Here is a 25,738-nt window from a genome sequence, read left to right as displayed (position 1 = left end):
AGCCCCATCCAACCTGGCTTTGAACACTTACAGGGGTGAGGCATCCACAGCTTCTCTGCACAACCTGCTCCAGTGCCTCGCCACTCTCTGAGTAAAGAATTTCTTCCGAATAACTAGTCTAAACCTACCCTTTTGTAGTTGCACATTGCTGTCTCATGCGGAGCTTCTCATCCACCGACATCCCCAGGTCCTTCTCCTCAGGGCTGCTCTCAATCCGTTCTCTGCCCAGCCTGTATTCATGTTTGGGACTGCCCCAGCCCAGATGCAGGACCTTGCACTAGGCACTGTTGAACTCCATGAAGTTCGCACAGGCCCACCTCTCAAGCCTGTCCAGGTCCCCTGTCGGGTGGCATCCCTTCCCTCCAGCGTGTCAACCATACCACACAACTTGGTGTCATTGGTAAACTTACTGAGGATGCATTCAATCCCACTGTCTATGCCACTGACAAAGATGTTAAACAGCACCAGTCCAAGAAGTACCAACACCTGAGGAACACCAGTTGTCACCGATCTCCACTTGGACACTGAGCTGTGGACCACAACTCTTTGAGTGTGACCATCCAGCCAATTCCTTACCCACCAAGTGGTCCATCCATCAAATCCATGTCAATCCAATCTAGAGACAAGGACATCATGGAAGACAGTGTCAAAAGCTTTGCACGAGTCCAGGTAGATTATATCAGTTGCTCTTCCAATATCCACTACTGCTGTAATCCCATTGTAGAAGGCCACCAGATTTGCCAGGCATGATCTACTCTTAGTGAAGCCGTGTTGGCTGTCTATCACCTCCTTATTTTCCAAGTGCCTTAGCATAGTTTCCAGGAGGATCTGCTCCATGATCTTGCTGGGCAAAGAGCTGAGACTGACTGGCCTGTAGTTCCCTGAGTCTTCCTTTTGTCCCTTCAAACCTCAAGTCTGCATCAAAAGACAACTGAGCACAGCATCTTCCAGACAGACAAACCAGGATTGTTAACTCTCCTCCTCCATCTCCTAATCTCTCCATCGTATTTCTAGTGATGGAAACCATCAGGGACAGGAACCGTACATCCAAGCACAGAGCTGAAGTGCACTCAGGTAAAGAAAAGTGGCTTGAGCTGAAGGGGAACTCTCCTGGAGTCTGATGCTGGGACCAGACCACTAAGCTACAGATCATCCTACACGTGTCCTCTTGTGCCTCGTGTAGTTCCTATGCCCCATCCAGCTGCAGCACAGAAGAAGGAAGAAGAAACCATTCTGTCTTCCTGAGAGATCAGACAGAGACTCTCAAAGAAAGAGACCCAAAGTAAAGGATTTCCACTGAATTCTGGGAAAGGCAGAGGGGAAATGCAGGGAAAGGCAGTAAAGCAAGGGGAGAAGGGGACGGAGAAGAAAGGAACCAAGGTTATTCTATTTTACAATGATTTCCTAAGGAAATGAGCCTTAATGCAATCACTTATAGCTGGTCTGCTGGTTTCCCTCCCCCTTCCCTCACCCCCCAAAGTAATACTTGAGCCAATTGGCCAATTTCATTCAAACGTGAGAAGGAGGCATATAGGAAATTTCTACATGACTTGTGAAAATGAGCAGCAGCATAGTAGAGAGCCCTGCTGAGGGCAGCACTGCTAAGCAGAGAGCTATGGGGCCCAACGTCAAGAGCCAGCAGAAGGAGAGCAGAAGGAGATGTGGACATAAAATCTGGAACAAATCTCATTTCCTTTGCTAACCTGCTCAGGGATAACTCACTTTATGTTGGTCCTAGAAAGAGCCATAAAAAAAGAGAAGTGTTACCAGCTCTTTCTGCAGAGTTTCTGGTCTCCAGTGCTCCCTCATGGTGGAGAGGAACCCATTGTATCTTCTGTTTTTGAGCAGCTGTTCCCCACCCAGGAGAGCAATGGCTGATCTCTCAGTGAGGGCTCCTCACTCTGCTCCTTACAAAGGCAGAGGGAAGAAAAAGCAGAGCACAGGCAGGTAGGATGGCATTTTTAAGAGCTGCTCAGACACCTATGCCCAGCACCTCTTCCCAACAGAAATAAGATATGCAAACAGTAAACTATGAGTTGTCATTTTGTTAAGAGGAGAAAGATGAACAGAAAGCAAGCAGCAGTAGGAGATAAAGTAAGCCCCAAGTAGAAAGCAAGGAATCTAGTTCAGATAAGTAAGCACGCAGCATTAACTAAGTGACCTCAGTGCACCACAAATACTGTCCTGCCAGTCCCTGCAGGGTCAGGGAGCCAGTTGGTCCACTGACAATTGACATTTGTGTCCACCATTGCTCAGAGGGCCATCAAGCCGCTGAAAAGTCCTGCTAAATGGAAAGGATACTGTCCTGGCCAGGCTTTAAAAAAAACAAATAAAAATTTAAATGCCAAGCACATTCTTTCCCCAGGGGGCCTCCACGCAACCATTTTTTTGTTGTTTTCTTTTCCCTACAATTCTGATCTCAGACGTGTTTTAAAGGAAGGGCAGATAGGCAATAAACCAGCCCCCAGAACACTCCCAGCCTCTCCAAGTTATCCAAAATAACACAGAATAAAATCCATGGTAAAACAAGCACAGTGAGGGAAATCCCCCGTCTCAACAAGAGGCTTCTTGGCCTCTTGAGTGTCCCAAAGTGAGATGAGTGGAGTAGACAGAGGCAGGATTTTGTTCCTCACTGACCTGGAAGTTCTCTGTCCTTGAAGGGATCATCAACCTCTGTGCTCTTCGATCTGGCATCACTTTCACACACTGGGGTCTCATAGCTGAAAAAGAAGAACATCCAATGCTAAACTATGTGATATAGCTTTAGTGTCATCAGGTGCTTGCTAGGGGGCCATCTAATCTGCTCACTACAGGGGAAACAAACCTGCAAAGGAAATGTTATTCTCAAGCATCTCTCTGCTTACGGACAGTCAGTAACAGCAACAGGACATGGAGAGAGGAGTGGGAGCATACTCCATAATCCAGTACCAACTGAAACCCACAAAAAACACAAGGCCCTCTTCCAACTACTGTGGGCACAGATCGTGCTTTTTCTTCCAGAAATGTCCATGTCTTGCAGAATCACTGTGTCTAGCAAAGTTTAGGTCCCAGCCCCTACCGGACAGTTTTTTATAGCTTTCCAGAATGGCAATTTGTTTCTGAACCCCCAAGTGAGAAAATATTCCCCAAGTAGTTTTAAGATACAGGGCAGCAAGAAGATCAAATCTACCCTTTGCTTAAAATCTGTTAATGCACAACTGAGAAGCCTTCTAAATCTGTTCTGGTCAGGATCTAAATGGCTGAAATATAAGCACAGAAATATAAAGCAGAGCATAACGCAACACAGGCACTTCTCACAACTCATACAGATGACCTGTACTTTGAGCAGAAGACTGGCTCCTGCTACCACAAAAAAGCTGCAAGCCAGAAAACAAAACAAAAAGCTATTTTGCAGGATACTTAACTGGAAAGGATAAGTTAAGGATACTCAACAACATCAACACATCATATAAGGCATCGGTAGCTCTAGGGAAAGCAGTAGCACAGAGCTCACTGCTCTAGATGTAGGAACTTATCTGGTACAGCAATACTATTTTCTTCATATCTCATCTCCTCCAGGCAGGCATCTCACCAGGCTTACAGCTCTTACCGAGTGGAAGTACCAGGCAGGGGGCGTCCTGTGTCCACCAGGACGCACCAACAGTACCCAGTTGACTGGTGGCACTGCACTGGTTTGTAGAGCCCTCCCGGAGCACACTCGGGGATGACGATACCCTCGCGGGGGTTCTGCCTGGCCTCCTCCAGGGCGCTCTGCCTTTCCTGGTCGCAGGAGTGAACTTTCTCTAGAAGACAGGAGGGAGGTTGGAGGGAAACAGAGAAATAAAGTCAAATCAAGATCACCTTCCTCAGCTCAGCAAGTCAGGGATACCCTTCGCAACAGGAGATCTTTGTGCTTTTTCTTCTCAGAAACCACCAGCATGCCTACATCCCTGCACCCTAGGGAACGAGAGACTTGAGGGTTGAGAACTTCTTCCTACAATCAATTATAATGCTACAAGATTAGGGATTATAGACATTGACAGCTATATGTCCAGCCAGCCAGGGAGAGCAAGAAGACTGTTCCTGTTCACCAAGGTTTTTGGCCTGCCCTACTCCCACCGTCTCTTCCTCCAGAATGCAGTGCACTCTTTTTTCTCAATATCATCCCTCCAGCACGAGCCCAAGAGAGCAGAACGGTACCATTTTAACACCAATTTATCCAGAACATAGAGCACCTGAGGGGCACACAGTGGGATATCCCATTCTCCCTACACTGCCAGCACCTCTCCAGCACACTCCACAATGGTTCCCACTTGGAAAGTCAAGGACACCCAACCAACACTGTCTTCTTAACCATCCGCCCTGAGGTAGGTAGGACCCTGTACCTCAGCAGCTTATTCCACAGGAAAGAATATTTCCAAGGACATCACCAAGCAGAGAACAGAATACACAGATGACATGCACCAAGCCTGGTGCCCAACACCTTCAGCCCTAACGCTGCTTCTTCCACACCGGCTGCAGAGGAGTGAAGCATGGAGAGGTGCCCTGCTGCTGCCTCTTATGTGGACCAGCTGTTAAAGGGGTAAGAGATGCACAGAGTATCCGTAGGATACTAAGATCTATTTGTCTCAACAGCCAGAAGTTCTCAACTGGAAGTCTTCAAATATTCTGGCCTTTTGAAGAGTAGGAAAATGACTTCAGCCTTGGAAACCACCAAAGGCAGTGAGAGGAAAAAAAGCATGCATGTAAGACAGAAAAGCAGTCAAAGCTGATGATCACAGAATTAAAACATATGAAGTCTGGGCTAAAAACAAAACAAACAAAAAAACAAGACAAACAACACAAGTGCTAAGTGTTATCGTTAAGAGAGCGATGAAAACCACAAGTGGGAACAGAAGTTCTCTCCTTCCCTAGCTTTCCCCTCCCTTGCAGTTTATTCCTTTTTTTCATTTTAAAAAGTCAAAACCAGGAACCACCTCCAGCTTTCAATACACAAAATGTTTCAGCACTGACAGGCAGTGAGGCCAGGGGCTCATCCTGCGAACCTGCAGCCACAGCATTACCTGAGTACCCTGCTCCGGGACAGGCTGGGCACAGAAACAGCAGCGCTTGCTGTCCCCCTGTATTTTGCCTGCCTGCCTGCACCCCCATCGGTTACGTCTTATATTTTGGTGACAAATTGTGGGAGGTCAGGCAGGAGCTTTTGTTCTGCATGTGGGGACCAGGCTGGGTGCTGTTTCACCGCTCGCACCCTTCAGCTTGGTAGCAGCAGGTGGAGCACACAAAACACCCGTGGTTCTGCGCTGCATCACCCCCATCACAGCGTGCTTTGGGTACCGGCCGCACTGCTGCTGGTTTCTGAGCGAACCGCAGCACCTACCAAAAGGAGCCTCAAAGACCCAGCACGGTTTCCCTCTCCTCAAGGGCACCTCAAGCCTGCCACACACAAACCCACACAACTGAAACACAGAACGCCAACTTTTAAGTGTCGGCAAGTCTGACTCAAGCAGAGAGAAACTCGATCGGGAGGGAGCAGGAGGGGGATAAAGTCAACAAAAACCGAAAGGCAGCTCGAGCCTCAGCTGATATTTAAGCTGACTTCACTTTGCTGACAGATTTCACATCTGAAAAAAAAGGCCCCGTGACTGCTCCCAGGCTACATGTGGACAGAGGGGCCATTGAGCAGAGGGCTGCAGGCTCCCTGCGAGCCACTTACATCACAGGGGGCCCCGCGGGCTGCCCGGTGGCAACTTACACCTTGGGCCGCAGGTGAGGAGGAGCATTCATGCAGCTTGTCGAAGCAAAACCGGGGCCAGAATTCCCTGCCTGTCATCGTTTTATATAAGAAGCAAAACGAAACAAAAAAAATACCTACTGGACAGAACTACATTCCAGGAATTTTTCGATCTAAATCCCCAAAGCTTCCTGAGTGCACAAATTCAAACCAAGATCTCTCAGGTCTTTTGAGTCTTGCAAAACCAGCGCTACAAATATCTCTGGACAAAAATACCTGAGTGGGTGTGCGAGGACAGATCTTGCAGGTTTTGTTCAGCTGATATTAAACAGATATAAAAATGCAAACCCCACCATTGTCACCAGTTTTCAGTGGCCCTTCGTTAACAATCATACCAGTACAGCTGAAATAGCAAGGAGATGTGATTTTTCTCTTTTCTAGCATGTATGTAGAAGCAGCCACTACTCAACTCCCATCTATTCCAGTGCTCCCTGAAGAACACAAAAGAACCACACTATGGCAAAACAAAGGCCCAACTTGTCTGTTTCATCTTCAGTCGTGGCCAAAAGCAGATATTTAGAGAACAGAGAACTAGGAAAAGCATATACTTGATTTTCCCCTGTATTCTTCCAGTCTCGACCACTTATGGATCAGAAACTTGCAGAAACAGAAGGACTTTGCATTCAATAAGTTGTAATGGCTTTTCACTTCCACCAGTTTGCCACATCCCTCCTCATAAACTTTTATTGACTACAACACCCTGCAGTGAGTGTTTGGCTCAACTACATGTTGTATGTAGAACACAGCACACACTTCGGTGTGATCTAAACCTGGCTCCAACTGGTTTTGTTTGCCTACCCTAGTTTTTCTGAAGGATGAGCCAGTGAACAATCAGTCTGCAGTCACTCCCTCACTGCCTCTCATTGCTTTATGGATTCCTACTTCATCTCCTACACGCTGTAGAGTCCCAGCTGATCCAGTTGCTCCTCCTCTGAACCTTTTCCTGATCAACTCTATCTTCCCTGAGCTAGAGGGGATCAAAGCAGCAATTATGCTGACATTAAATGGTGGCTCTGACAGCAGACTTGTGGAAAGTTCCTTTGGTGCCATATGTCTAATAGGCAGAAGAGAGTATTAACTAGCACCAGCCCCTGGAGAGGCTCTTTCCTCCAAGCTATCACTCTAACAGCTCTTAATTCCCTTCAAAACAAACATGAATATTAATAACTGATGTATATTCCAACAGCCAGCAAAATCAGCTGGGAAATCCATACCAACAGCTTCCCTAGTATTAGTATGGGACCTGGCATGAACCGCACGCAGCGTGACCCTGCAAGACAGCCTCGCTGGTAACAAAAGGACCATCAGATGCTATCCTGGCTCCAGCACACTCAAGTCAGCCTGTTCCAGTCTGATGGCTTACTGGAAACTTCGCTGTTGCTGCCAAGGCCAGGTTTATGGAGGATAAGGAAAACCTATGGCTAAGCTAGAAGGTTTAATGCCAACTATGAAATTAAACTGTCATCTCAAAAAGAAGCATATCTTTATTGCATGGGCAGGGTACTTAAAAGCCCATTCCCTGTTTCAGTTAATGGGGGTTGCAAAGATGCAGAGAAAAGGCTTTCCTCCTTTCCCTATATTAAACATTTAGAGAGAGACGAATATTTAAGACAGTAAATCAGTGAGTGATAAACAGCCTTCCCTTATTTTCTGCCATCTCTGCTTTGACTTATGACAGCCATCAGCAAAGAAGCTGAGTAACAGTTGCCAGCTTGCAGGTGCTGGGCAGCAAAACCTTTCAGTGACAGCAAATCCAGGTTACAACAAATTCAGTGACAGCACAAAAAGATAGGGTGTGCATGCAGACACAAAAGAGAGAATCACTGGCAGAAAAACATTTTACTTTAACTTCTCAGCTCTAAAATGCTAACTTTGAGTTACTTCTTACTCCTCACTGCTTCTAACACTCCTTAAAACATTTTTAAAAGTAGTGTCTCTGAAGCCATGAGCTATTGCAGGAAAGCAGGGTTTGGACATCTGCAGTTGTACATTATTTATGCAACTATTTTCCCCTAGTAATGGCCTTCTGAGAAGTACATGGTCAGATTCATAAAAAGGTCTCTCATTCCTGGTCCCTTAAGTATACGCACTCAAACACACATCTAGCGCCTGCACAATAAAAATAAAAATGATGGATGAGGTAAGGGACTCATCTGACTGTCTAATAAATGAGATGTTTATTAAAGAGATGGGGTGTTTGTTTACCTTACGAAGTTGAGAAGGGAGGGCGCCTAGCAGCCTCTGACCAAAGGCTTGGGCTTGACAGCTCTCATGCTCAGCTTGTGGGGCTGAACGCAGGCGAAGCACTGCTCTGGGGACCAGGCGGCCTCCCCTGGTTGCTCTCCTGATGTGTAACAACTCTCACTGCTGGCAGAGCCAAAGGACCAAACACCGAGCACTGGGGCTGCAAGGATGCTGAGGATGGTTAGGGTGGGACACAGGGAAGATTTCCCATCCAACCACAGCTGATTATTTTTTCAATATTGCCCTTCTGTACATGATTTTTTTTTTCTTATTAAAAAAAAAGAAAAAAGAAAAAAAAAGAGAGACACTAACTATGACACCAAAACCAACCACCTTGGAGAGATCTCTACATCCTTAGGAGTCCTCCTTCCAAATCTCAGGGTGTAACCTCCCTCTGCGCTTCTCCCCAGCCCTACTGAACCTATGGGAATAGCCTAACCCCAGAGCCATGGGCTACTCCTGAGCAGGGTGGATTTGCTTCTCTTTCCTTCTCTCTCTTCTTTTGACCAGAAATTCCATCTGGACCAGAGAAACTTTTCCCATGGAGTTCCCACAAAAAGCTTCAGTTTTAATGAACAAGCATTCATCGGAAGGGGAGGAAAAGGTCTTTTACTGAAAGACTCTTGACCAGCCCCTATTGTTAGTGCTGCAGCAGGGACCTGACTTCAAAATACCATTTCAAAAAAAAAATCAAATGCCTGCCTCTCCCAAATTTCTTTTTGTTCAGCTCTGAGCTCTCCCCTGCATCAGGAACTAGTGCAGTACAGAATGAAAGGCAGCAAAAGAGATATCTGGTGCCAAATTCCTACTAACATCCTGTGCCAATCCAAAAATAAGGGCTAAGTGTCTTTGTGCCTCAGTTTTCCTCCCAGTGAGAGAAAGCATTTGTTTGTCTCCCAGGGAAGCTTAATTTAAATGAGGTTGATCTTTCATTTTTATTTAGCCTGTTGTTACACTGCTCTGACAGAGAAGAGGAGCCTTAAATGGGTTATTTTAACATGTCCTGTTTACCAGCTTAAAGGTGCTTGCATGTTGCTCTAATGTGAACAGGACTGGGTCTGCTCTAGAGCAGGTGCCTCAGTCCAGGTGTGGAGCCCACAAAGGCTGCAGGCAGAAAGCACAGTCTCATTCCTAAGAGAAGGTTCAGCACAGGTGGTATCAGCTGCCCAGATCTGCACCCCTTCCACCTCGGAAGGGAAAGAGAATGTGAAAAGCCCTCGGTATGCACTTTCACAAGGGCTGGCAGGGCTACCAAAGAAAGGCAGTGAATAGGCACCAGCTGCCTGTCCCCAAAGCAGGGATATGGGTGGAGGAAGAGAAACAACCCCTTCTGTGTTTACTAGGAGCACAATGACAGCTGAGCAAACACAGCTCATGAGGATAGCATAAATCTCTCCTCACCTCTGTTAGCCATCAGCTCTGCTACCCACTCCACCCTGTTCTGTCTAGGACTGTAGTCCTTCCAGGGTATTCTATTTAACATAAAGGTAAAAAGAAAAACCTTGCAGGTGCTCCCACACTGTACCAGTTGAGCAGTCCTTGCTTTACCTTGACACTCGCCCAATTTCATTTTTCAAGGTGTATGGCTACAGAAGAAACGGAGGTTACTACATGTTCCAGCGCTGAACAAGTACAATGCAAAGTTTCAACAGGTGGCTTATAATTTTAAAAACAGATTGTTCCAAGTGGCTCATTAAACCTAAGCTACCAGGGAACACACCCCTCCCCTACCATTTTTATTCTGCTCAAAACGACAGAGCTGCCCTGCACAGCGTAACGTGGTGAGAAGTCTGTTCATACCTACCCCTCTAGCTTGAAATAAGGAGGAATAGTTGAAGGAGTGAAGCACTGTCCCAGGGATGAGAGTTAACTTGCTGAAGGCAGAAGCCACCCTTCAGTGCTCAATACATGCTTGCTATACAGAACCTGTGGGCACTAAGTGCTGCCCAGCTAGGAAAGGAGCCCGCTCCACAGTTTTTAAACCACACAGGAATAAAGATCCACACCTGTGTATCTTGAAACCTGTCCCAGCAATTCTAACTCAACTGTCGTTCAGACAGAGCTTGGACTCTTTCTACCATCCTGTCTGTCAGTCAGAGTTCTAGCCCTCCTGGAGCTGTAGCCAGACCAGCAGCAGAAAGAGGACAGTACTATTTTATGGCTACAGTACATCATTCTGGCAAAAAAGTGAAAACATTCGCATGATCACAAACAATGCTTTAGACAAAGCTCTGATTAAATTCTAGTTCATTAGAGCATATTATAAGTTGTGTCACTCTCATAAGCAAATGAGGGAAATGGACATTACATACAATTACCGTCAGATAGTTGCCTAACGCTGCGGGTTAAGAAAAACAGGCTGCAAGAGGCAAAAGCTCTCTGTGAAACAGTTATTTCATATTAAAAGGATTATTAGATGTGTCTTACATCAAATTCCAGTAAGTGGCCGTTTTGGTTAGTGGAACATAGCATCCATTTTACAGATGAAAATTCAGGAAAGAATTCAAAGTCATCTTGACAAATGGTTTGAAAGCAGTACGATCAAAACTTACAAGTACAAAGCAAAATAACCAGGAAAGAGAAATCCAACGTGTGGAAAGGAAATTACTGGCAAGACAGCAACACTTGGAAGAAAAAAAAAATGGTCAGGAGCTTAGGTAGACTGCAAGGAAGTCTGCAACTTCATGACATTGCAAACAACAAAAGTCAAAACAGGTAAATCTAGTTGTGGGATGTAGTGACAAGGGCCCCATACATAAGGAACAGGCACTAACAACTTGTGAGCTTTTAAATCAGCACCATGTCCACCTTTGGGCAATGCCCGCTGAGGGAGAGGTGGACCTCTTGGCAACAGTGCAGAAGAGAGCAAAGTGAACAGGCAGAGGTCTAGGAAACTTGATCTATGAGAAAATGCTGAAAGAATTCCATTTGTTTAGTCTAGGGATGACATTCAGTCTTCTGAGATTTAAAAGCTGTTATATAAAAAAATAGAGATGGTCATAGATCATTTTTTTCTTCCCCAGGGGTAGTTCAAGTAGCAGTCAGCTTACTTGGAGAAAGGAGATTTAAGGTTTGATATAAAAAATCCCTGGTGATAAACTGATCATTCAAAGAGGCGAAGGAATCCCTGTTGCCATTTTAGGCACAGGTTGCACAGAGCTGCTGTTAGCTGGGTATAATCATGAGTTAAATCAAGGTGGAACAAACTGTGCAACCTCTTCCAGTCTTTTCCGCTCTTCTCACAGAGGATGGTAAGCTCCAGCAGATTCTACATGACCGAGGCATTCTCTTTACAAACACAGCCTGAAGTCTTCAAGGGATTTGAGCAGGTTTAAGTTTCCAGGCTTCGGGGTCTGATCTTCCTAAAGCACCTGGCTGCCATGTACCGTATGACAGCCGTAGCTGTGCAATACCCTCACGATGACAACAGCTTCCAGTCTGAGCAGGGAAAGTTGGCATCAAAATGGAGGGAGCCCCGTTCAGTTCTTGACATCAGGACAGTTCCTCAGCAGTAGAAATGCTTTCAACCTTAGATACCACTCTTGTGAATTTGAGAGGAAGCTACCCAGAGTCTGTGGTTTTTCTTCTCTGACTCCTCTTTTCCATTCCACATAGTTTCTAAGCCCTGTTAGCTTGTGGTATACCTAGCTTTGAGATAAGCCACCTGTCTTCGAACACATTCATTCATTTTCCCTATTCTTCTTTCTCTTTGCACTCTTTCCACACTAAGGAATGCTACTCAATAAAATGAGAAGCTATAGGTGTTTCCACTGGAGCCTTAACCTTACCGGGAAACTATTTTCACTTCCACACCTGTTTTTAACAGTACTTGGAACAACCAGCATGGCAGTTGTTGGAGAACTTGCTTACCTCTGCTGGCTGGACTATATGAGCACAGCATTTTTACAGTTTTGTAAGTGCATAAACATAGGGCACCAAGTAGAAGCTTTTGAAAACTGTCACAGGCAGGTAAGAAATACATCAGACCAGTCTACCTAATTACAGTAACATTCCTCTTTTGTGCTGGTGAGCAAAGCGGTGGAGAAAGAGAGAAGTGTGTTGTCTGATGAGTCTTTTCATGTACTGACAGACCAGCTTTTTCCTGCAGCATTTAGCACTGGATGAGGAGACACAGGGAACTGCCTCTGACAGGAACACTAGCATATACTCTTGAACACCTAGCTTGAACCAGCCTGTCTCTGGGCAAAATGTTCAGGCTTTGGAAACTCAGTGACCTAGTGTATGGGATTTGGACATAAGAGATGCTGCGGCACATCAGGGCCTGTTATGCAGATAGCTGCAACTATCAGGGCCTGTTCAATTAAATGAGACAGGAGTCTGATGATGCCAGCAGGATCACATACTTCCCTGCGTTGCAACTGGTGAAACTGGAGAAATGTCTTTCCATTCACCCGGAGCGAGGGTAGCCGATTTAACACATCTTCCTTCCTCATGTGCTCCAGGAGATTGAGGGCTGCCTTGCAGTTTAAACACACACACCCATCTCTTTGCCTGGCTCTTAGGGTAGGTCCTCTGCATGCCCTTCTTTCCTGACTCTTCAGACACAACTCTTGGGACATTCTACCAGATTTTTTCCAGCTACTGTTTCAACAGACTGAAAAACATGCAGCTAAGACACCTTTGAACTGTACCACAAAATGTCCTTGCTGATCCCCACTGACCACTTTATTTTGGTAGCCTAGCATAATGCAAAATATGTGAGGACCGCAAAGAGAAAAAGAACACGAGGATGGCAGCTTTTACTCATGCCCTCCATGCAGAAATATGCACATAACTCTTACAACACAGCTCATAGCTCTGTTAAAATGAGGTTTTGAAAGTAATGAGACCACAGCCAACATTTACCTCAGATATTCCACGATGTTCCTCCACAAGCTCTACTGATATTCCTGCAGAACCTTGCGCATTTCCCTTCTCCCCTTCATCTACTCACTCCCTCTCCAAGACCCACTGAAGTCTAAAGCCACTTCTCCACCTTAAGGTGACCACTAAAAGGAGGAAGCTTTCACAGGAGGGACAGGGTTTTCCAGTGGTTTGGAAACACAGCTCAGCTCCTTCATAGCCTTGTGCTCTATTAGGTGATATCCACGGCCTCCTTGGACAACGTCAGGGACAGCAGACACTTTTGGAGATACTGTTCTGTGTACCACTGAACCTGTTTTTATTCAGTTGGCTTCCTGCAAATCATTTGGGTCCTCAGTTCTATAATTGTCAAATGCCACCAGGGCTTTTGGTTTTAGGAGAGGCCTAGTAGGGCTACATTGTTCCAGACGGAACCTAGAGTGGAGGTCCAACCATTACTTTTAAACCACTCCTCCTTATCCGTGGCACCTTAGAAATGCTATGATCTTTCTCCTGAAGTTGGCAGGAACATTCTAAGAAAGGCAGGAAAGCGTGTCAATAGGTATAGTCTATCTGCAGGCATCAACGTGTGCTCAAATGGATGTCTGAGGTGCAGATCCACGCACAAGCCTGTGCCAAATTGTGGTAGTATATACAGCGAGGAGCTCCTCACTGCTAAGGACACCAGCAAATCAATGCAATTCTTTCATATAAACCTTCCTCTGCTAAAAAGCAAAACAAACTTCACAAAGTTGACCTCTCCTCTCTCCATTTATTCCTGTAGGCTCAGGTTGTGCCTGGTGCTGCAATCTCTTTTCTTTCCTTTTCCCCTCCAAATCTTTGTTGGTTTAACCTCAAATGCAATTGGTGGTGGGTTTTCTGTAGTTTTTTTTTTTCTTTTACCCCAGCTTCTTACATCTTTGACACTTACTGCCCCCCTCCTACTCCTCCCTGCCCACTCTCCTTAACTGGCAGCTGCAGAGTAGCAGCCATGACTCCATGTCTAGAGTAATTTGTTTTCTTTCTTTGGGGGATAGGGAGGGGGGAGTGACTGAATTCTTTGGGAATGATTTATCACAGCACTCAGGGGGAGCTTCATTTATTTGCCTAGCTGCATATGGTTTAACACCTATGGTTGCATGCCGATTATTATACTATGTTATTTTTCCCACTTGTATACTTTGCACCTTTTCATAGAGCAGATTAACTAGTCCCCGGTGGCACGTTATTTATGGCTTTGTTTGCTGGCTGTCTGGGAATGGTCCTGGTCCTAGATCGTTCCATTCTCCCTGCTTCTTCTGCATGCTACCTTCTTCACCACACCTGTCACACTGAGGCTGTGGGAGAATCACACTTGGGCATGACCCGTATCAGACCTTCTCAGGACCTCCAGGAGGGGGGAAGAGACTCCTGTCCCCCCCAGAGCAGTGGTCAAGGGGATTAGTTGAACCACAGATGGAGCAGCAGGACATGAATGAGAGGGACAGAGAGAATAAGAGAGAAACAGCACTGCATTTTATGGGTTCCAAGGAAGCAGGAACTCAGCGGAGAAGAATAGAGATCTGCAGTATAAATTAGATGGAATTAGTAAATTCATACTCACTGTGAGCTTCTCCTGAGATTGCTTCATTTCCACAGCCTAAATTAAAGATGAATTCCAAAACAAAACCAACCAACCAAACCAAATCAAAAACAAACAAACAAACAAAAAACCTAGCCACTCACAAAAAGAAAGGGTGAGAGAAAAATCATCAAGGTTCGAAGATAAATAGTTCTGGCAGGTGGGACAGTGAAGTGACAGGTTTTAGTCCAATAGTTCTGACAGATCAGAGGAGGACTATATGGGGAAGCACTGACTCAAGATGCAGGACAAGAGCCTGCAGACAGTAGGAAAGGCAAAAGCTTTCTGACTCATTGGTTCCCTTTTATGAACACTTGTTCTAGACATCACTGACAATTTTTTTATTCTTCAGATATGGGGAAGTTCAAAAGACACTGTTCCCAGGTGTTAAGCCCAAAGCAGAGGAAGGTACCAAAATGTTCAGCAAGAAGGGCTGCAGTCTACATTAGGATGTCATGCCCATGCACCAAAATGCTCCAATTCCAGTGTCACTAAATCTTACTCAGATGTCACTAAACCGTATTTGTGTCTGGCTACTTCCCCTTCTCAACCTACCTTCTGCTAAAGTGACATCAACTTGATTCCGCTACTCTCCTCCACTTGGTGGCCTGACCAACACTAACCAGCCCCAGATTTTTGGGGAAGAGCCTACAATCCTGTAACAGACATTTGGACAGTAACATTAACACAACTGGCACGTAGAGACAGTCATTTTGGAACTAACACAACCAGTTTAGTAGAAGCAGAACCTAGGAGAAAAGCAGGAGGAGAAGCAGAAGCCCATGGTCTCACATGCCTTTAAATAATGAGGTGGGGAGTGCCATGTGCCAAGACAGGACAGCTAAGGAATGAGGCTGAGAAGACAGGAAGGGATAAGCACAAGTGAGAAAATGCCCCCATTCAAAAACAGTGCTTTGCTTTTCGAGAGCCTCAGTCTGAACCTACCTCCGGCTCCCTGGTCCCTGCACTGTTCCAAGTTTCCAAGGCACAGACTCCTTGTTAATGCATGGAATCCTAGAAAGTCTCCATATGCCTAAGGAAACAAGTTTATTTTTCCTAGAAGCAACCACTATCCCTGTTCCTTAAGGCATGCAGAAAAGTGGTATCACTTCCTAGATGACTACTAGAGAGAGAGTGGTATTCTGGAGTGCTGTGTGGGTTTTCTCACTTTTTCTTTTCCTCCTCTCCTGCAAGAGGGGAGAAAATTGAGGGAAAACAGACAAACCAGAAAACCTATGTCCTGGAAGTACATTTGATATAACTACATCCCACCTCACTGTGCAGATCTTTGGAGACAAACTGCACTGTCCTGCGAGTACAGAGGCTCCCCTTCAGGTAGGTGGGAGTGTGCACTTCTGCTTCTTGCAGGGAACGTGGCTTTCAAGCTGCTTTTCCCTTTGAGAAGCCCTAAAGTTTGGGCTCCAAGTAAACTCAATTGAAACAAACAAACAAACAAACAAACATGAATACCACCATTCTCATTTACAGTTATAACCCTGTCCACGAAGAGCTCCTGACAGCAGAAAACTCTATCACTGGAAAGCTGTCACATCAGATGCCTTGGTGCTTGGGTGCCAGAGACGAACAGAATAGGCCACATGAAGTTGGCTCGCATTCAACAAGCAGGATTTTGAAATAAACAGCTACTTTTCTTCACCACCACCCCCTTTTTTTTTTTTTAAACTAGGCACACACAAACCTGTCTTCAGCTGCTAACCTTAATATATTACTCATTCTTCCTTTCAAATAACGTCATGTTCAAAACCCCAGTGACTGCAGAATATTTACTTGAGGCTGCTACTGCTGGTTTCTCTAGAGCTGTTTATTTTTCCATGCATGAGCTCATTACATCACTCTGTGGTTTTCTTAAAGGTTGTCAGGGTATGCTGGATACAGGCTGGAATCTCTTGCTAACCAAAACCAAATCACTAAGTAGCACAAACAGATTTGGAGATAACCCAACTCTGAAAATGAGGAACAACCGTGAATTCTTCAGTGGAGATGGGGTGCTCCCGAACAGGCTGCCATTAGATTTATTTTCTTGGAAACGGGATTCATTATCAAGTGTTTCCCTAGAGTAAGAACTGTAAAAGAATAATCATTTGGACTGTTCCGGGCTGGAGTAGGCTGGCAAGAGGAGGTAGGAAAGCAGCAGCCTGAAACAGTAAAAGTAGTATGAAAAGGCAATTCCCACCCAAACTGTTAGGAAATGGCCATTGCAAAGGTGTGGTCTGTATCTCTTCCTGCTCTGGCAATGTTAAAAATAAATGACACATCACAAAGAAAAGTGCAAAATAAGAGGCTTAGTTTGGGGGATGCATGTGTGCACATGGGTGCGCATGTTTGTAGAAGGTGGAAATCAAACTGAACAAACAAAAATGTTTTTGTCATCTTGCACAGCAAACAAATTATTTTGTGTTTATCTAGATCTTTCACTTACCCCCAAAAGAAAACTTTTGGGTTTTTATGTTTCATAAAAAAACCAAAAGGCTTAGTTTGTAAGTGTAGAAAAACATCAACATTTCTGCTGCTCAGCAGTACAGATGTTACAGCATGTTCACATTTTGGTTCCTGCCTTTGGCCAAGACAATTTTAACCTGCATCTCACCCCAATGAGAAAGATCTAGTCATTGTTCTTTAAGGTGGGCTGGGGTAACAGCACTAGCAATCCGCTAGCAATGGTGTTTTACTTGGCATAGAAAAATTCACTAGGAAAACACCTGGAGACATATGGATTCTCAGTCAAATGCTCTAATCAACAGACTGGTCATTCTGATTTTCCTGATCCCTAGCAAATTAATATTTACACACACTAAGCAAAACGTAAATGCTCCAAAAGAGAAGACTGTTTCAGGAGAACCATTCCTGCTCACCAGCACTAAATGGAAGGCAGAACACTCATTTCAAATGCAGCTCTTGTGAGATACAGACTACGTATGCAACGAGGATTGCAGGAAAAAGCAGGGGTGTCACCGGTTCTGCAAAGCTCAGCTATCTACTGGTTGGTTCACTCTGATGGGATGCAGGAAATTCTGACTCAGACTGCTCCCAGTAGTGAGAAAGGGTCCTATCCATCACTACTACCAAGATGGATACAACAAATTCTTCAAATCTTCCTGACTTGCTCACTCCTGTCAGGTACACGGGCCACACCGATGTTACCAGATACAAGGCTCAGACACAGGACGAGGCCTGAAGCCTTGTTGTGCAGAGTCATTAACCATGCTGGAAGCACTCTGGCTTTGTGCGCTGCTCCTTGGGAGAGTTAAAAGTCTGAAGAGAGCATTCCAAGCTCCTCAATTCTTCTCCCTTGCTTCTTTTTCTTCAGTAGATACTCAGCAACACACCACAGGCAGCTAAAAATATCTCTAAAACGTAAGGTAACTTACTAAAAGCTTTCACTAAAGCACAATATTAACAGGAAAGAGAATGACAAGTTACAAAGCCTATTTGTCTCAATATAACAATTCTTACATTCTCCTCACGGTTGATATAGTGATGGTATTAGCTTTCCAAGATGTCAAATAGCAGTGCTGATTAGAGAGTAGCACACAAGTCTTTTGACAGTAGCTATCTACGGGACTTCTCTTCAGCTGCAGAGGACAGGGCTATGTAACCACCACATGGAGGAGAGAGATCAGGGTTAAATGTTTCGAGTATACAAACTTGAAAAAAGCGCAGGCTTTCAAAAAACTCAAGACTACTGAAAAAGAAGAATTAAAAGAGTTAGACTGGCTATTACCAAAAAAAAAAAAAAAAAAAAGGAAAAAAAAAAGAGAGAGACCCATCCAGGGAAGCTTCCTGTGGAAAGAAGTGAAACCTTTAATGCCTAAGGCTATATTACACTACATTAGAAAATACTGCTCTTTGTACAGTACAAACATTCTCTAGCCCTAAAGACAGCAGATTAGCTGACCTACTAGGTCTTTTCTCACCTCTAATTTCAGTCATCCCATGAAATTGCTGCAAAAGCATAGGAGGATGGATCAGCTTCAGGACAGTTAGCTACAAGGTCAGCGGCAATATAGCTGAGTAAACACCAAAGAAAACAAAACCCAACCTTATGCTAGGGAAACTTACCTTAACCCTTTCCAAAAAAAAATGAAAAAATCAGAAGTGTGCTAGGCATTGATATTTCAAGCTGCCAAGGGACAACAGCAATTAAAAATACCCCTTAAATATACACGCCCATCTCATGACACGATCATCTTCATCCAAGAGACACTTGAAGACATTTGAAAAACCTGATTCTAAACGATAATTCTTCTCACCAGGTCTTAGTTGTTCCATCCCACCAACCCTACGTTGCCTTTTAAAATGTATGACAAAGGCCTGGAATGAGAGGTACCAAACAGAGGGATTAGGCTTAGCTGGCTGAAAGAAAGACTAAAATAGCTCACACTTCCCATCAGCTACACTATAGACCCCTTTTGATGAGGCAGCATTTCTTGATATCAATAACTCACTGTAATAAAGAGAGATGGCTCTGTATTTGTAAGGCCCAATGTGGAAACTTGAGTCTAAAACTGGCAACCCGATCTCTTAATGAGATCCCACATCAGTTGAGTGTCTGTTAGGGCCACAAGAAAGGCTGAGTCAGTTGAACCACACATCTCCTTTTAGCATGCTGTAGAAACCACCTGTTACGGAATTCTTGAATTTTCCAGAAGATCATTTATTTTTGATTTGTAGCTTGCACCCACAACAATCTTGTTTGAATACGAGAAATGACATCATAACTAATTGGGGAAAAAAAAGTGGAAAAAAGGTAAACCTCACAAAACGAACTCTTTCACAAACAGAACTCTACCTTACACAAGGCAGCTTCCTAAGGAAATGCTTGAACAACGTGAAAGGCAGTCTACTTCTGCTCTGTTGGGCCAACAAAGGGTGGAGGACAGGCTCTTTAATGAAAGACCCTCCCAGTCCTAAGTCACTTTCTAGCCTCCTCAACCAGATTTGAGAGCTCTTATTTTCATCACAGCTGCCAGGTTTGCCGCATAACAATGAAAGATGGTCTCTAAGATAGGCAGAACCCATCATTAACTAGGATATTCATATCGAACTGTCACCTTCAATTGCACCATGAATAAACTGGTTGCCCCAGAAGTTCGCAAATCACCCTGTGAACACCTGGTATTCACAGACCACTCTGCTGCAAAAGCAGTCAGGAGGTGAGGCAGAGCAGACCTTCTAAAACTGGGGTCTGGGCAACACTGGATCTCTGGCTGCTAAGAGCTCCACACTGCAGTGAGACAACAACCTTACCTAACCTAGAGTTCACCCTGAAATGTGGAAGGGATCGGAAAAGTTAAAGGAATTGCTGAGTGCCACGAATGCTCTCAGGCTAATCCAGAAATACAAGGTGACCAGGTACTTCAAGCTAGTATAATTTATCTGTTCTGGGGGCTGGAGTTATTCCCAACAGCTGTTCTAGCCATATATTGTTTTGTAAAATATATGCAATAAGAACAGATGCTATTCAAACCTCAGAATAAACCCATGATTTCTTAAGGCAATTTTCTCTTTTGATGTCCCTTCTACCTTTTTGCATTCTTCCACTTCAGTTAAAATATATCAGACAGAAACCTTTCTTACCCCTAATCCCCTACTTTCCTATTCAGGTTGTTCAAGTTTCATGTGATTTCTTTGACTTCACATAGTTACAGCCTCGTCTCCAACCTCAAGTTTTATATCCTCACTTCATATCTTGCTGTTCCCCCTGCTTCCCATTCATGTTCCTATTTTCTTTGCTGTTATTTGCTTAGGTCTTTTCTCATCCACTCTACTACCCACAAAAATTCTATCAACATTTACTTAAGCTCAGACATAAGTAACCTACTTTCTATTGTGAAATAAACCTATAATTTCTCTATCAAATATCAAAAAATATTCCCTGCAGAGAAGAACCATGAAGTTTCAAGAGAAGTCCCTCTCTGTATTTTCTCATCTGCTTAGACCAAAACCACAGCAAAGATCTCAGAGCCAAATGCATCTGTTTGCAAGTCCATGAAAGACTTGATGAACAGCAAATAGAATAAAGATGACAAGTGGCTGGGATGAATTATCACATGAAGAAATCAGAGCTTCCCCAGTTCTGGTCTGTGGAAACAAACACCCTTCATCGCACATCTGTTGTGGTCTTCTGGACACAAACAAGGATGCTATCTAAAATTCTTTTATAGCCCACACTTCAAATCCTGCAATGTAAATGCAGCAGGATAGGCTACAATTAAGGAAGAATGAAACAAGACAAGAGTGAGGGACTGCAACTTAGATTAAAAAAGCAACTTTTTTTTTTTTTTTTTGGATGGAATATTACCTGAATTCCTTACGCTGGAGCTGTTCAGTTTGGAATCTTTGATGACCAAATGCTTAATCCACAGGGTGGGTGCTGTGATCTCTGAAAGAGAAAAAATAACTGCCTTAAAGAAATTTGCTAGCAGCAGGTAGCAAATACACATGGTCCTTACTCATGAGGACAAAGTGTTGCCAACGGATGCATGTCTTTGTAGAGATTGGCTCACCCCCCTGGTGAGTCTTCCAACCACTTATGAGCCAGTGTTTGTAAACGTGCCATGAGGTTATCTTATCATTATCTTCCCCTTCCAGAGAGTGCCTCTCTATTGGCAAAACATTATTTTCTCCCCCCATTTCCCACTTCTTAGCCAAATTCGAAAGTGTAAAGCCTTTCTCATCAAGACTCACAGAACTCAATGGCTATGTTACATGCTATGGTAAGTACTGCTTTCCACCAAAGTATGTATGAAATCCAGATTAAAAAAAGTTAATCCAGACCGTAAATATTGTTTTAACAACCCAAGCATAGCTAATCACAGGTTTTTCAGTTCCTTAAAACAAGCAACAGCAAAACCCAAAATAAACAAACAAAGAAATAAGGGTATTTCTGGAAAGATTTAAAGGGAAATCCGTTAAAGAAATAAGTTCTGGCTAAAAAAGCACTTCTAATGCACTATTACCAAGATACACAAACACAATTTTGTGAAAAAAGTACTTAAAATTCCTCCTCAGAAGTGTTACACTCAACTTCAAAACACAGCAGAACCTGCCTTAAGAAACTCCTTATGATAATGACACAACATCAGCATTTGAATAGAACTGAGCAAAGCAGTACTTGATACCATGGGCTTGAGCTCCTAAAGTGACATTTTCAGAATCGATATTTTTCAGCCGAAAAAATTCCAGTTTCTACAAGAGCATACTTTACATGTTAGATCCTGGGGCTGGCTTAAGAAGTTCATCTAAGAAGTTTTTAGAAGAGTTTTCCTGCTCCTTTGTTGACATTTACATGGATCTGCTCTGCAAAGGAGAAGCTGGCTGACTACAAGAGAAACTTATTACACATTAAAAGTGCACAAAGGAAAAGTGAAGGGTATTTTTCCCTTCTTAAATGTTTTCAGCTACATTGATCATAAGCCTTATTGTAATCATGCTCAGGGCATTTTTTTCGTATGAAGATACAGGTTGAACACTGATAGACATCCCAGCAGTAGTAAAATTCTACTTAACAAAGATTGCGTTATCTTTAAGTTTCACTATACTATTTTATTACCAGTCATATAAAAATACATACATGCATAAAATACATATACCTACGTACTTCGGGCTTTTTCTTGGGATAGCTTTATCAAATTAAACATCATGTGAGGGGTAGGAAGGGGAGAAGCACAAAAACAGAAAAGGCCACGAAGAAAAGTGCTAGATGCAAACTGCCAAATCTGGAATGAAATTTAGCTCTGACTCTGCACTGTATGGACTGAGTATATCTACAGCTGGAAAGGAACGGATAACTGCATTCAATGGATGCCAGAGAATGGGTCAGGGCCTCTAGATACACAGTAGTGCATATCTTTAAGTGAGAGTGGAAGTTACAGAACAAGCAATCTCCAGAAAAGAAAAAGGAAAAGAAGAAAAGGAAGTGAACCCCTTTGGGATCTACTGTAAAAATGTATTTTCAATTCAGTTAACCAGGATATTTTTCAGAATACAGAGAAGCAATCTAGATTAATTACTCCTCTGAATAACAGATCTGTGGAAAGAGAAGATTTCCACTGTGTCACAAGGTAAAGTTTACCAAAACGAGAAGATGTTCAGAGAAATTGTTATGTAGGAAATGAATACAACTTGCATGTTGAAACTAAATAGAGGGTGGTGGATGCAAAGAAAACAGAGCCTATAAGTACAAGAGGGAATAAAACTGGTATACGTAGTTGTTTTTTTTTTGTTTGTTTTATTATTATTTCTTATTTTACTTTTAACTATAGCAAGGACTAGTAAAATGCATCACTCCCTTATTGCTTGAAGGTAGGCATCCAAAAACAAAGCGTGAAAAAAAAAAACATATTTTTATTGACCATTCATCTTTTGTTATCGAGTCCATCCTGGTTGCCTGACTTTGAATACGCAGATTTTTAGGAACCCAACAGATATCTCAAGCCAATTGGAACTGAATGAAATTCAGACATTAACTCCTCTGAACATCTATGAAAAATCCAGACGTGACAGTTGAATGGGTAACTGCTCTAACCTTTTCTGTCACCTGACACCTGCATCTGACACAACGTACAAGCCATTCCTCAGGACAACCTTCTCCAATGAAGTAGATTTCCAATGATGCATCATGATGTGGTTGCTCAGTCAAAGGACTGTTCAGGATAGCATCCTGAGATCTCTAGTTCAACCTTCTGCTCAAGACAGTGTCACCTGTGTGATCAGACCACACTGCTCAAAGCCGGCTCAGAAAGAAAGGACATATCGCCACTTCTCTGGGCACCCTGTAACTTGTTCCACTGCCTAACCATCGTCATGGTGTAAAAGTTTTTCCTGATATCCAATCCAAACATGTTTCAATTTTTGACAGTTGTCTCATCTTCCCAACATGCATTACTGTGCAGAGCCTGGTGCCATCTTCTTGATAACTTCCTTGTAGGTATTGGAAGGCTACTACAAGGTCAGCTTTAAGCCTTCTCTTCTGTAGGCTTCTCTCTTCCCTTCTTACACCTGATGTACTCAATTTAACAAATAAATGCAAATATTTTTCATAGAAGATGGGACAAAGTGTTCTTAGATTTTATCTATCACCATAAGGACCAGAAAGGGTCTGTACTCTGCAGCATTTCTCAAGAGCTTTGCCCAGTTCTATTTGAATGACCAAAATGCTGAGTTGCTCCTCGAAGAATCTTCTGAACAGGCTGTATTAACCAGATTTTAACCAGATTAGCTACCTTCTGCATTTTACTTGTCAATTCTCTCCTTCAAATATCAATGAGCACTCTCAGGAGAAAATTTAAAGGCTAGAAGCATGCTGTGATTACAAACAGTGATTTAATACATTGGCTTGCTGCCTGGAGGAACTTCCTTTTGATATTATCAAGATAGTTAACCAGACTTTAGTCTTCTGTTTTTCAGAGAATGCTTTTTATTGGGAAGACTGTTTTGTTTCAGAAAGCTCATAATAAGATTCTTACATACCTGTGATCACTAGTAGTGACAGGACTACAGCACCTTGCTATTAGATAAGTTTATTTTAGCATCAACGAAAAAACACCCCATCACCTGTTTTTACAAGAAGACAGGAGGCATCAACACCACCACCTACTGTTGCTCAGTAGTTTCCATTTCTGCCTTTAAAGTGTCAAGTACAGCAGTTCAGTATGAAAGTGCACAGGTTTTCCCCCACTTCCTCAAGGCCCGTAACTCCAAAGGGGTCACAGAGTGGTACAGACCTATTCAGCCTGTAGCTCTACTGTAATGGTTGTGGGTTTAAATCTTTTTTTTCTTTTTTTTTTTTTTTTTAAAAAAAAAAAAAAAGCTCCACTTCCAAGCAATGTGCAAAACCTAAGCAGCTGCTAACAGGCCCACTCACTACCTGAGGACCAGTACTCATGCTGGTAAATATTTCTGTTTGTACATTTAAAAGGATTGAACCCTCTGTGTGGACAGCCATTTTATCCTTGTTTCAAGGCTTCCAGTGGATTGAAGTCTGGTATTCCCTCTCCAAAATACAATCACAAAACTAGCCCATTTGTGAAGGGAGCTGCCTTGGTGGGCCATGTATTAAGTAGGCCCAGGACACTGACTTCATTTGCTTAAATAGTATGTGCGTCAATGAAAGTAATTACTAAATAAAGAAACCTCCCAGCAATTTTCCTTCAAGTCAACATTCACAAGCTGTGGTTTAGCACTGCCCTCCCTGTAGTGAAGCTGTAAGGCATGGCAGAAGTTATGAAAATCCTGGTATTGAGAGGGTGGAGATTGAGAGGGTAAGGATAGTCCAAAGGAAGTTCCCGTTTCTGGCTTGATACACGTTTTTTAGCTATGACACCTTTTCCTCCAAGGTTATCCCAGGAATCTGTTCAACTGGTGTTATTGTTGGATTCCAGGGATGAGGGGAGGATGTAAAAGGATTAGGGAAAATGCCTGAGGTCCCAAGAGCACTGAGAAATTTGGATAACTTATGAGATTCACAGGCTTTTCTGCTTTGCAGGATAAAGAAATTGTTTAAGCCATAAACCCTAGAGAAAAGAGAGACGGAAGTAGTTTTTTTCACTTTTTTTTTTTTTTTTTAAAGGATGCTCTTACCTTCTCCATCGAAAATAGGCTGGGTTTCCATGGTAGGCGTTGGCTTCGACCCGTCATCTGAATTGAGAGTTAAAAAGAATCGAAAAGAAACTACCATTATTGAGGTAAATACTATCTACTCTCCAGTACTGTTGAATGATTGGGATTTGTACATGGCCCGGCCAAGTCCAGAAGAAAGAGAAGACAGACAGAACGAAAACAAATTTCAGAGTTTACACTATCAGCAGTAACATTTTAGATAGCAAGCATGCACTGACTAGTCTTAGACTCAAAAGGAGCCTCACCCCCTCCCCTCTCCCTCCACAAATGACCAGCACGAATCACCTGGTAGTCTCCACTTGCTGTACTGATCAGGCAATCACCTTTTGGTTTAGGTGGCTACATCCCACACAGGTCATTCCTTGGGACAGCAGAGGTCTGGGGACTGCTGCCCTGCTGTGTCTCTCTCATTATTTTTATTCAAAAGAAAAACTCCTCTTCTGAAACTTACCTGTGCAGAACCTGGCACCAGCTTTCACTGCAGAGCTGTTAGAAAGGGATGGTCAATAGCAAATCTTTGTTCTTACAATATCTGCATCAAGGTGTTCTCTAATTGCAAAGCTGTGGCAATGCCTTCTAATGGAAATATTGTGGAA

The 25,738-nt window shown here is 43.5% G+C and overlaps 1 protein-coding gene across 12 annotated transcripts in view; it reads right to left on the bottom strand.

The window, feature by feature from the left end:
* The window catches only part of SMOC1 (SPARC related modular calcium binding 1), a 127,417-nt gene that overhangs the window by 22,813 nt on the left and 78,866 nt on the right, over window positions 1–25,738 (bottom strand). For 8 of the 12 annotated variants that reach the window (XM_080595430.1, XM_080595426.1, XM_080595435.1 and 5 more), the window contains 4 exons: window positions 25,104–25,193; window positions 20,824–20,904; window positions 3,590–3,782; window positions 2,638–2,720 (listed from right to left, as the gene is read on the bottom strand). In XM_080595430.1, the coding sequence (XP_080451556.1) occupies window positions 2,638–2,720; window positions 3,590–3,782; window positions 20,824–20,904; window positions 25,104–25,193 (447 nt within the window). The remainder of the gene's footprint in view (window positions 1–2,637; window positions 2,721–3,589; window positions 3,783–20,823; window positions 20,905–25,103; window positions 25,194–25,738) is intronic. The other 4 variants (XM_080595432.1, XM_080595433.1, XM_080595437.1 and 1 more) reach the window with 1 other exon arrangement.

The sequence above is a fragment of the Anser brachyrhynchus genome (genome assembly GCF_964034855.1).
Source record: "Anser brachyrhynchus genome assembly, chromosome: 5".
NCBI lineage: Eukaryota > Metazoa > Chordata > Aves > Anseriformes > Anatidae > Anser > Anser brachyrhynchus.
The sequence above is the reverse complement of the archived record's forward strand: the minus strand, read 5'-3'. Positions and strand labels throughout refer to the sequence as shown.